The sequence below is a fragment of the Varroa destructor genome, unplaced genomic scaffold (genome assembly GCF_002443255.2).
Source record: "Varroa destructor unplaced genomic scaffold, Vdes_3.0 BEIS01000006.1, whole genome shotgun sequence".
Taxonomy (NCBI): Eukaryota; Metazoa; Arthropoda; class Arachnida; order Mesostigmata; family Varroidae; genus Varroa; species Varroa destructor.
The window spans coordinates 9,194,468-9,207,833 of NW_019211459.1; the positions used below are offsets into that span (position 1 = coordinate 9,194,468).

The 13,366-nt window shown below is 43.5% G+C and overlaps 1 protein-coding gene across 4 annotated transcripts in view; it reads left to right on the top strand.

Moving 5' to 3' along the window:
• LOC111253394 (uncharacterized) overlaps positions 1-13,364 on the top strand; it is a 41,487-nt gene extending 28,123 nt beyond the window's left edge. For all 4 annotated transcript variants that reach the window (XR_002674624.2, XR_015330179.1, XM_086992797.1 and 1 more), the window contains one exon: positions 9,593-13,364. Coding sequence is in view for 2 of the 4 variants with exons in the window: in XM_086992797.1 (XP_086848923.1) it covers positions 9,593-9,841 (249 nt within the window). In the remaining 2 variants the exon portion in view is untranslated. The remainder of the gene's footprint in view (positions 1-9,592) is intronic.
• Positions 13,365-13,366: the final 2 nt, after the last annotated feature.

Here is a 13,366-nt window from a genome sequence, read left to right on the forward strand (position 1 = left end):
GTGTATACCAAGACAAACAAAGCTTTTCAGCAGCAACAGAGCACAGGCGTCGTGTCTATGTGATCTAATCGAAGAAGAAGCAAGAACATAACGGGCTGTATGGAGATTCATCAGAAGAAACAGCCTACAAAGGGTTGTAAAGACACTTATCTGCACAGTAGATGTATCATTTCAAATTGACGCGAACGACTCATACATTTCAGAGAATGAGGATACATGTCGATTTCAACATGGATGATCTTGGAGGGCTTCCATGCCTGATCAAAAAAATTAGATTTAAATCAGTCTATATATGTAGAGATGTATGCGATCTGAAAACGAGAAGCGCAGCTATGATCTTCGCAGGCTCTTCGTATATCTGTAAAAAGTAACTGCTTTTCTATTTAGAAGAAATCATGGAATCATATTTCAAATACTCTGATCGTCCGGCGGAAATGGCTAAGCTCTCAAGTCGCAGAGCAAATCGGATACTGAGCAGTTTTCAGACCAAAAACTTAAAAAGAGACCACCTAACCGAGACAGGGTTCGGAATTGTTGTACAATATGCAGAGTAAATTCGTGTGTCACATAGCACCAAAATGGATACCGTGATAACCGCGGTACACCAATTTCAAGCTTTTTTTTTTTTCTATCAATACGATGACAGTGTCCTTGCAATTATGCATTCAGGAGAAACGACCATTCCTACTAGATATTCAGTAGTCTATTCAATAAGCTCTCATGTAAGTTGGTCAACGTTGAGATGATTATTAGAACGAGAAAAAATGACCATCGTGAAGCTGTGGTCAAGTAAATATTGTAAAAGGAGTACTAATGGAAGGTCACGAGAATGTTGCTCTCGCATATGTCTTGAATAAATGGTATTACTATCGGCCTCCGATGGTTATCTTCATTTTAGAATATAACCAGTTATGAATAGCTAACGATATGAAGAATCTCAGTACTAGCATAGTTGCCATTTGGTTATACAGGGCATGTGAGCGTAGGAATCATCCGGCAAATACTTACGACAAACAAGAACTGACGACATTTTTATGGCCACTAATTGGTATAGGCATATTTGAGCCATTGTTGGTATTTTTTGGGTAGTAACCGTTACAAAGTCGAGAAGCCTTCCTCGTCCTATACGCAGACATATGTAAAAGAAAATGTACTTGCCTTTTATATATGACAGGCCATTTCGGGTGTCGATATGTGGTACTATCGTTATTTGGCATTCACCTAGACCACCAGCTCTTTTTACAAAGAGATACCTGCTCACCCAAATACAACGCTCTTGCCAATGTTATCTTAGGGTTGTATCCTTTCTGACTACTATCTAATAGCGTTGACCTTTCGCTGCAATTGTTTTAGATGAGGAATTCGATATATTTTTATTTTCATCGATTAAAAATAAGTATAACATTGATTTAATACAGTAGACAACGTTGTCATGATGAACAAGGGAAATTACATGTCTGATTCAACATCCGGTGTATGCCCACCTATTACAATGCTTAATACAATACTATACTATACATCTATATGCTTCAATCCACTTCCGAAGTATTAAATAAATAAAGTAAATTAATTCTACAAACAGTACCACACAGTTTTAACGTGAATATGTATGATCCTTTCCTCTAATGATCTATCCATTCCCTAAATGTTATTTCAGTCAAAGTCTGGTTTCCACGACAAACTAAATACATTATGAGACTCAGAAAGATCTGGTGCAGAGATCTGCCGACGCAATCGCTCATCCATTTACTTATCACACAATTCTAATTCGTCAGGAATTCTCGATGGTCCCATTCTGCCGATATTACCGTTGCCTTTTACACCGGGTGGCGCTGGGCCATCCCCTTTAAGGGCACTGCCATTGCAACCGTCCCACCCATTGTCTTAATATTGTTGTCTTCAATGACAACGTAGAAGACACCGCTAGGGCACGAGACCTAAGGAAGATGGGGGTAAAGAAGGCCCATAGCGTGGCGGCTTTGGAGATGCCAATAGCGGCGGCGGCGGCCGCCCTGGCGGTGACGGTACTAACGGAGGCAGCAGCGCCGAAGCCGTCTGCGGGCGACGAAACTGCCTGCGATCAGTTGTGGGCGGGCCCTTTAGCGTCATTATGACAGTGCGGCCCGTGGCGCAGCGGGCCCGAGACATTCGTTTGTCGAGCTTGCGATCCGCCACCAGCACGATGCGCCTTCACATCTCCGGCGTCCGACCGGGTCTCCCCAACTTAATCGAACGCTATTGGCAAGGTATTGCTTTGATTGGTGGGCCCCTCCGGCTGAGCGCCAATCAGAGCCAGCCTTCAGCGTGACGTCACCAAATCTTCCTTCCTTCCTCTCTAAACAGCAGCGATTGCAGCGCCCCTCGGTTGGCTGGCAGACAGAGTCCAACAACCCAACAGCCGGTCGTCGAAAGATCGAGGTGCCGGGCGGCCGACTGACACCCGCCAGTAATGCTTTCCCTAACAGACAAGGACCCCTTTCCCGAATGCAGAGTGCAGGGAGAGATTGCCCCGTTTTGCGATTCCCCTCTCTTTGGTCAGGGCTTCGCCCCTCACGGCCGCCCCTTATCTCGTCCAAGGCCCTGGCCATCTGACCCCTAAAACAGCAGGCGGCAGTTCTTTCCCCTCATTAAATTCTCCCCATACGCCCCTCTTTCCCTCTTTGCTCATTCTACACACCACCACCCCAGACGTTAACCTCGGCGGGCATGAAGAGGGACGAAGCAGCCGGCAGCTTGCTGATCTCCTGAGTAGACCCGCAAGGCTTCGTTTGTTTACATCCGATAACGCCCTGCTCTATCCTAACCTGCGTACTTGTCGCCGTCCTTTGCGCCCCTTCCTCTGGCGGATTTCCCTTTCCATTGCGGAGATGGCCCTCCCCTCTCTCATTGAGGGCTTAAAAGATGCTATTCCATAAGGGTTTCGTGCGGGTCGGAATAGCGGTGGCGGCAAGGGATGGTAAGGAAAGAAAAAGCAGGCCTAAGCTTCAGTATAGGACCCAACGAATCAGGCCCCGTTAACCCCCGCTCTCTCTATGATTTCCTTCATCTCGTGCCTCTGTGCCTTCTTTTTTTCGTCCAAAGTCGTGCAAGGGTCCTGCTGCTGTCCAACCGGCAAATCCAACATGGCCGACAGTATACCCTGTGTACATGTCCGGTCTGTACAGTTATTCGGTGCCCATCTATAAACGAAAAGCCGTGTGTATACGTGTATGATTGTATGCTGCGGCAGTGGCCATGGTGCGATGGCTGCCGTTTTTCTCTCGTTTTCCGTCGAGTTTTCCGCTACAAAAACAGCCCCAAGGAAGGAAACGCCAATGCATATAACAACCAATTGTGTGTGTAGAGTTATTAATGGCTTAGCTATTATGAGGAGGAATGATATTAATAGCGAATATAGCTAAGGACGACTTTTTGACAAATTTTTTATTAACTATGAAAAATGTTTTTCGAGTTTAAATCGGTGAATCAGCTTATATATACGATGTGGTATATGTATATACGTTAAAGACAAAATTTTTTTCTTCGATCATCTTGAAAAAACGCTATAACTAGATAGAATACTGTAAGACTGTTCATAGTTATTAAATATTATGTGTGATCCGAAAACGATTAGAAAGTCCTTACAGAGGGCAACTGTTGGTGCAAACTGCGTCCATAATAATAGCTCAATTGAATCAAGTACGCTACTGTATCCTAATTCTGTTCACTAATTGTTTCACACTACTATAATCTTATAATTTTATTGCCGGGGCATGCTGCATTTTCTCCGTCAATTTTCATACGAGCTGTGTATCTATCAATACGTCGCATAAGACGTAAGCCCGCGGAGCGCGCGAGCCACGTGACTTCTCTTCCTATTCGAGCCGGCAAGGAACCCTCGTAACGTTGTGCTGGTGGGAGCCGCCAAATGAGGCCGGGTAGCAAATTGGGAAAGAGACGGCAAAGGGCCCTAAGAGAGGGTAGCCCACAAGGCGTCTGTAAGCGCGAAGAAAGCCTTAGGAGCCGCAAAAGATGGTGCTACTACCAAAATCCTGGGTAACAGCCAACAGTATCCCACGGGCCATTGTGCCTAGCCTTTTTTCGGATAAAACGAATGAGCAACGATTATGCAATAGCTGAAGATAACGCGGGCTGAGTTTTCATCTCGGGAGCTATTAAACATCACCTGTGTTACTACCACATCGGACTGGAATTACTTCGAACGACTGATTAAGATCAGCCGGCTTTCAAATGGAAGACTATTGAACTTTTCTACGGTCATCGTGAAATTCCTATTGATGGCTCGTCTTTAATTGAATTGTAATAGTAAGTCACCAAATTTGGCGAAGGTGATTATTTATTTTACGGGCAGACTGGAATGAATTGGCTTAAAAGCGTATCTTAACTGCATGTGAATGTTTTCATAATAAGCTATATATTTACACGCCATTTGTCACTATGGAAGCAAATTATTCTTCTTTTGTTTTTTTTATTAACTTACATTTGCACAGATCCCAACTTTTCCACTTGTCGTTCAGGAAAAATCATAATCTAGCTCTGGTTTGAAACAACTAAAACAATTGTTCTCAAAAATACATATTACACTGAGCGGATCGTTTCTGCTTCTCGTCTAAAGACCCCGCCAGGTGATCAGTATTGCTGACTGAAATCCGTTACCGACGATATATGCATTGTGAAACGATATACAGTAAAGTTGGCCGTCTAGCTTCGTGTTTACTCAAGTCGACATGGTAAAAAAAAGTCAACTAATTCTAATGGCAAAACTTACTCATATCCGACCGTTGCTCAACTGACCTTGTTGACCTCCACCTAACCGTCAGCATCACAGCCTGTGTTGCCCCTCGGCAAAAACACAATCAAAACGAGTTGGTCGCATTAGTCTGAAAGACTGCCAAGACTCTGTCAAAAAGAAGCCACCGTCGTTACAGCCATCGCTATACGATGTTTCTTTCATCGTCTGCTTTGTCTCGAATCTTCATTTACCAACCAAATATGAGCTCATCAGTTGGTTAATGCGCTGGCGATGTTTATGTTGCCCATATTGATGTAGCAAGTCGCAGGGTTCCATTGCTACCATGTACATATCCGGCTAATGTCAGTGAATGTAACAGTACTTGTTGTATTCTAATTTCTCTTAGTCGGCCTGATTTGTTCGCTTTATTGCTACACCATAGCAGGACAGATTACGGACGAGGGCCTTTAATCGCAAGGTAATCACAGTTCTGTATGCGTGAAGTCGGTCGGATCACCCTTCGTGTGCCATAGAAGTGGAACGTGTAAACGAGTGTTTGTTTATAATTTTACAGTTTATAGGAAACGACAAAGGAAACGCGAAGAAATTGCGGGCGCGTTCTGATTTGGCTAGAACTTCCAAAGGAAACATATGATGTCGTTGTTTACGTTGCCACATCGCATCAGTGACCATCGTCATGCGCTGTATTTGGTCAGCGGTTTTTATCATCACAAGGCGGAACACGAAAGTCTCACCTGCAAGGTACAGAACGGCATGTTGTGCGATCACACTGCGTCTACATGACGTCAAGCGGTGGCATTTTTATGGCTTCAAGCCAGATTTCCTTAAGATGATATATATATATATATATATATATATATATATATATATATATATATATATATATATATACACACACACACACACACCTATAGAAGCGTTTAAAGTTATCGATGACATGGGACATGTGTCTAATATTATCGGATAATAATAGAGGAATATGCTCAAGCGCTATCTCAGGGAAGAAAAGCGTACAGATTCAACAAAAAATTCATTCATCTTGTAAAACGGAAAGCTACAACTGAGCCACAAGGAAAATAACAATGATTATGGCATATTTAACGCTACAAAAGACATGTCACAAAGCACTGATCCGTTAGATTTCATTCTCCTTAAAAATATGTCACCCGGTTACAAAGTCTTCAGCTTCCATCAAAGTCTTCGTATTACATCCATCGATTGAGTTGAAAAAATTCAAGCTAAATGTGAAACGAAGCTCCCGATACGTTCTTGGGAGGCATAATAGTCCTTTACATCTGAGCGGTTCGATGATTTTGTGTTTTTCGCTTGCGGATACACAACGAGCACCTTGCACACCACGGGCAGCTTGGTCCATCCGCTGGACTATGCGATTTAGGCCGAATACGATCCCTGGCAAAGGTTTTTTTCTAACGACGCAGCTGCTAGCTAAATGCTTACATAGTTGCTTCACGCAAATGTCCTTTCGCTGTTAGCGCGTTTCGGTATTACGCCTGTCAACTTAATGGCGGCGTAACACTTGAAGAACAATAAAGAAGGAACTTTTTTTGAGTAACTCTATTAGATTTTTGCCGCGCTCCTCTATTCCGTATTCCTTAATGTTCTTTCTGCTTCTTAGACTCGCTTAGAAATTTAGCTCGTTCGCTATGTGCGCGAAAGGCACGTCCAATACGAGAAATCGATGTCAACTGAACTATCTGCCCTTAAGTATAGTATATGGAGTTTTTGTTTCATTGCTAGTTTTTCTGCTTTTTCGCGTTGCTGCGATCTTTCTTCGAGAAGCGTAAAAAAGTTCAGTACCGAAGAACTCTCTCAGAGGGCAAAAGCTGACGACGGGGGAAAAGTTACCGCGGACGCAGCCCCGGTAAGCGCGCATAGGAGAGGTATCGCCAGCGGACGGCCGTGGCAGCAGAAGCAGAGTTTGGAAGTGGCAAGACCCTCCCAACTAGTTTTCTTTTTTATGAAACGTACATCTCTCCTCGCTAGCGGGGGTGAACAAGGCAGCTAGGAGCAATGCTAAAGACATACAGGGAATCTCCCTGTACTAGTCTAACCATGGGCAAAAAGAGGTGAAATTTTTTGTTGCTTTCGTAGCGTCCAAGGCGATGGTACAGCAGCAGGCAAGCACCAACGACTTCGAGCTAATTCGTTCGCTTACGTATTATTTCATGCTATCCTCTCATTTCCTCCGAGCACTTCCCTCAGTCTTTACCGTTATCCCTCTTTTTCGTTTAAGCGCTTTCTCCAGCCACGCTTCGATAGGAGGGCACAGGTGGTCGCGTGGGACTTGATGATACTCACTTTCATATACACCCGATTAACCCCCCTGCCACAGCTATGAGATGTCAGCTATGAACTCTTTTAAGGCAGAGGACAGAGCGGAGCGGTAGGAACTATACGGCTTCCTCTTCTACCGCGGGCGCTGCACAACTCGACAAGCTCACGCAAGCCCTTGTTGACGATCCTTGCAAAGGCGCCTGAAACCCACTTTTCAGGGGGTCAACGTCAGGCGAATTCTGTAAAGGCAAGCTAGTCAACTTGCTTGAGCGCCGATACACAATCCAGCCCCCGATGCCGCCGTCGTCCTGCTCGGCTTTATTAGACACTCCTTAAAGGCACACTTTTTTAGTTTTCAACGAAGGGCATTCGTGGTTAAAAATCTGACATCATCCTTTACGTATTTGTAGGCCGATTTAATGCGATCTTGTTCATCAATTCAATTGTTAACTATAGAGCACAAATATATATATGATACTGGAGAGAAGCAATCAGTAAAGATTTGTGTCTGTTTTTCAACGTTCTTTGTGCTCATTGTTGCTCACAAATGTCAGTAAACAAAAAACAATTAAAAAAGTTAAATCGGACCGAGGCTGTGTTACATTTGATATATTTAGGGTGCGTAGGAAAACATGCGTAGACTAGAGGAAATGAAAACAAGTACAGCCTCTGAAGATAAAACTTAACTATGACGGTTTATACAGCACTGTCACAAAAAGAGAAAGGACTGCACGTTAAACAGTGACAGAAAAAAATGTTCATCGCGCGATCAATGCGAAAAGTTTCTGATAAGTGTATACCAATGCATTAAATGAAACGTTGAAATCTAAACTGCATGTTAATGGTTACTATTGCATTTCATGGGGGTGCACTGGCCATACTTTTATCTGGAATAGCTAGTGAATCAAAGAAGAACGGTAAAGAAGAAATGCTACTGTACATTAATGATGATCTCTAGGGAAATGAATGTAAATTTAGCAGATTTAAACCCGCTACGTGTCGCAAAATATCTGCAGACAAGGAACATTTCCATATAAACACCACTGGATATACCTTCGCTTCCTTCTTATGCAAAAGGTTGGAAAAGTGGTTCCTGAAAGGGATACTTTTGGCGCCGATCGCACGGACAGCTAAGCAGAGCACATGGTAGAAATAATAATAATAATGTTATTAGATAAATGTCCGCCGACATTATCAACGATAGCATGCAGATGCAATTAATTTTATTGGCTGTTTGAGTTCGGGCGAACTCGCTCTTTGAAACAGAGGACAGGAGATATCCCTAAGGTCATAACAGCTTCACAACTCATCTGGGCATCGTACTGAGCACCACTGGACTTGTGAAGAACTGGCAAAAACGTATCAGAATCGTAGCTGACGTGTGCAACATTGCACATGATAAACAGCGCTACGAAAGGCGTGTACGAACGTCGATCTTAGGACTTGCCGATTGAAGAGAAGAAACATAGAGATAAGATAGAAATGGATTTGCATAAACTGAACGAATAGTAAAGCGGCAGCTGTCCTAAGGCAGACTGGCCGGGTGCCTGCAACCTTGTGCTTGTGTTTAAGTATTACAATGCGGAATTGGCAAGCGTTTCGGAACATAATCTTAGCAGATTCTACATTGCTTAGTGGATGTACGTACACATAAGGGGTACAGCCGTAGACGCTTTGTGACGCTTCGAAGTGCTTTAATGCAAAGGGGCCAGTTCGATTTTCTATATAAGGTACTTTTTCATATGAGTGTTTCATGCAGAGAAGAAGAAACATTTCCAAATAAGTATTCAACATAGAATAAAAATTTCTCACGACTTAGTGGCTGTAAATGTTCACTGATTGTTTAGTATAAATCCACTAGGTAAAACGGGCTTGACAATCTGCTAGGAAGTATGTTTCATTGCATTTCACTGGATAAAATAACGTTACGTCTACGGTCTGTCTTGACGAGGTAAGCATAGTACGAATCTGCTTAAAAGTAGCTTGAGCCCTAGCCGAACTTGTAAGTTTACCAATCAAGAAAACCCAGATACAACGCGTCTCTTTCATTACAGGGTTCATTTCTGAGTTACTATCAATATGGCTCGATTCAAGCAATATTATTGTGGCTTGCCATATTGAGAAGGAATATTATCATTTTACCTCAAGTTTAAACAAAATATATTTAACATTCAAGTGCTTCAGATTTAGCTGGCGTAATCGTTTATGTTATTTGCTATGGACTCTATATGTATGCTTGATTTTAAGTATCTATCACGCTTTTTTACCGACGACGATTATCTTAAGCAGATTATCTTATATAATTAACCCGTTCAATTTGACCAACACCTCTCACCGCTATGACTCGACTGATTTAATTGCTACACACTAGGTAAGCGTCGTAAAGATGTCCGAGGTTATTATATATTCGACTATTATCCTTTTTGTGTATTTTGTATTATTTGGGATGATAGACCGTCTACGCTTTACCGCAACGTAAATTACATGCATCAACTTTTCTAGTGAGACTGTTTTTTCCTTTCTTTCCTTGACTCCTACTTCCAGCCACCTTGTTGCCGGCTTTACTTTCGACGACGTACATTTCGTTCATCCCTGCACGACACCCGGAACAGATGCCCCGTCACTCATCTGACCCAACAACGACGCTCACTACAACAGGCGGTGCCCGCCGCAATGGCAACGAGTCTCTCGCAGGCGAAGAGCCAACGATCCGACCCCATTTGCCCTACTCCCCATTTATTTACGCTTTTTCCTATTATTTCGCCTGTGTTATTTCCTGGATTTCGAGGATGAGGATCATAGTTGGCCGACAAGAAGCGTCAGAGCCTTGCCTACCTCATATAGGTATTCCACCATCGGCTTCGTTACGGATCTGTTCAAGTTCTTGCATAACGTCTATAGGTAAACGATTCGTTTGCGGCAAAGCTGCAATGCTGCGCGAAATCGGTTATCCATTCGAATAAACAGTGGCGGTAAAAAAAAAAAAAAAGTAATGAAATGACAGAAAACAGCTCGATCACAACAACGGTTCGATCGTGTGTCTGCATTTGGTAGGGAGTTGGTTGGATGTGACCTTTGTGTTTGTGAGCGACCTAAGTAACGACCTTATGCTTGAGTGAGTGCACAAATTGCATCCCATGGAAACTAAGCGTAACTCAAAAGTTATCGACATGTAAAAGAAATGCTATGATGTAGGAGATGGATATGATACAAGAACTTAGGAAGCTGAAATTCTGCAGGCAGCCCTCGAAAAAAATACCCTTCAAATCTATCGATAATGCATGAAGTTTTCCACATACATCATAGCACGAACGTGTCAAGTATACAAACATATAATGTATAAAAAAAACAATAATCTATTTATGAATGGTAGATAAATATATACGTGTATCTTATAGCGAATATATTTGATTTCTCCGTAGCATTCGTTACGATTGTATAATAAAATGCGCTCCTCTTTAAAACCGTAGCAGTAACCAAGTAAGGCCGATCGGCTGACAGATATCACCGATTATGCACGTTGAACCAGTAGCATCTACTATTAGACGGTGTACTACCAGTGTCATCTTCCTAAAATGATGAATAACAAACAAACACACACGGAGGGCTTAAACAAACGTTATAGATAGTCATAGCCCAGCGGCCGTTCGCCCTTCAGCCCACATGAATTTCTCGTCCTTCTCAACGAGCGATGACTCCATAGTGGTAACCCGCTGAGCTCAGCCCCTATAAACTGACGATACAGTATTTGGCTGTTGTAGTCTGCAGCCACGGTCCTCGCCACTGTTGCCGTTTCTGGACGGAGCTGGTTGTCGCATATGGTCGAAAAGAAAGGACAGTTCATTTGAGGGCGTAGCGGCCTGTGTACGCATACACAAACGGCGAACAGTAAGCCCAGAGACAGTACAAGCGACAGTGGCGCACTGATCCTGCTAAGGCCACCGCGTAGAAGGAAAAGAAAAAAAAACTCATCATCGTTGAGCAGCCTGCTGTTTAGCAACCGACTGCCAAAAGCCGAATAGGCCAAAGATCAGCAACATGGCAGTCATCACTAACAACAGCTGCTGGTGGAACGGCAGTTAAAGCTATGGCAATATCTCTATGCAGAGTCAGCAATGTACTGCTACGAGTGCCTTTGGTAGTGGCTGTTTCGGCGGCGTCACCGTCGTAGGCAGACACAGAAAGCCTCATACAGTGCCGCGGCAGCCCTAAATGCGTTAGTAGCTAATGGTGCATCCAAATAAAGCCAAAGATAAATGCCTTTGGGAAATGGTGATGAGTAGTATGATCTCTCTAACTCGCCAGTGCATATCTAAGGGGTAGTTTTGGGGTGGAAGAAAAGCAGGATAAGAGAGATGTTCGCTTTGACCAGCAGCAGCAGGCCTTGTCGGCGATATCGGGCCGGGTCAACCGGGTGGGGCGTTTGCAGAGAACGACGATATGGGATAAAAGGGAAGAAACTCCCATTAGAAAGGGGGTAACAACCCGGGGAATTTAGCGTGGAGCGGGATAAAACCTGGGCAGGGGCTATTTACGAAGACGAGGAGGATGAGACCTAGGAACAACGAGAAGTTGGCCGGCCAACGAGCCCCCTTTTAGCCAAAGCTTGCCAGTCAGCTAGGGACGAGTCGACGGTACTGACGAGTCAACGAACTGGCAAGACAGCGACCGATTCGTCCATAGCTGGTGGCCAACAGAGGTCTACGAAGGTTCTCGGATCCGTAGCTCTCGCTCACCCTTGTTTTTCTCTGACCTGCTTTCTATTTTCTTCTATCTTTTTCCCGGATGTCTCTGAGCCGAATTTTGTGGGTTGGGCACTGAACACATACACACTGAACGATAGGCTCGGGTCAAACAGCGACAGAAAGGCTTCGTGTTTGCCAATTTAGCCCAGGAAGCAGAAACGCCCTTTCCTACCCATTTGAGTATGGAGGCGAACGAACGCCGTTGCGGTGACAGTGCTGCTAGCAGTAGTGGTAATATACCCAGCTATACATATTTATATGTGTCCTAATATATATATAAGCAATGGGGTCAACGCTATCAGAACTCGTAACGCGTTCCATACTACCGAAAGATAGAGAATACCCTCAGACATACTTCTATCCAGCCATAAATGTTTCGTTCCTCACCTTTTCTCCACGGCTTGTTCGCTAACTCGCCTACAGCCGCTTTAACCCTATCTATATATTGCTGTACACACATGCACACCTAGATACGAAACTGCTTTCGTACGTTTTCCAACTCTGAGTTCTAGGGGGCTTTGTAAAGGAGGGCAAGGAAAAAAACGGGTATATTGACACATTGAACGAAATAGAGAAGATCAGCATAAGAGCGGCGAGAGATTGCCCAGTCGTTGCTCTTGTGGACGCGATATGTCCGTCAGTTATGCAGTCAGTCTGACTGCACTATAAAGAGCACGTTCTCGGTCCAACAGCATATTTATATAAGTGCTACAGTCAGCCTTGCTCTAGGTGACATTCTAGATAGCGTATACGTGTAAGATAGATTCCTATCTCGTAGGCATAAAAGAAAGAGGTGAAAATTACCGCCGTAACTAGCACGGTTCTAATCAAATATAGAAAAGGTCTGGTCTGACAATAGATGAATGTTCACCTGTTATCTTGTGTTTGTAAATTCATGCGTACAAAAAGAAATATCCTAGGTATGCATAAAGCTGATACGCAGGAAATCGATGTATGTGTATACATCTTGGACAAACTACAGAACAAGCGTTTTTCTGCCATAGCTATAGGTAACAGTCAAGCATATGCAGTTAATAATGTTAGAAAAAAGCCATGACAACAATAACCGATATAAATCCAAACGTTTGTTTCCATATTATCCTTGGCCAATTGAATACTGAAACAGCAGTACCTTAGTCAATTTGAAAATCATTGCTGGCAAACGAACTTTAGCCCCTTACTTCGATAAATTCTCCTTTTCAAACATCGTTGTTTCCTTTCTTACGCTCACAGTACTCATTACGACACTAAGCAAACATGCATTTTGGACAAAAGTCCAATTTTAATAGGTTTATTAGGAGTATTTTCAGACATAAATGAATAATCATCAGGTCCTCTCTATTTAGGTCAGCTTAATAGGCATCTATGCCCTCGCTTGTGAAGCCCTAGCAACGGTACCAAAAAAGGCAAATGATTCGTCATCGTGATCTGAATCGATGTGCATGTATTCCTGCTGCTCATTTCATTTTTCGGATCAAATATTTCGTATGAAAATTATACCCAAAACACACCCTTCGAGTGCGATGCACTATGTCTTGGTGGAATGCTCCCTCCCACCCCCCCCCCACCCCCC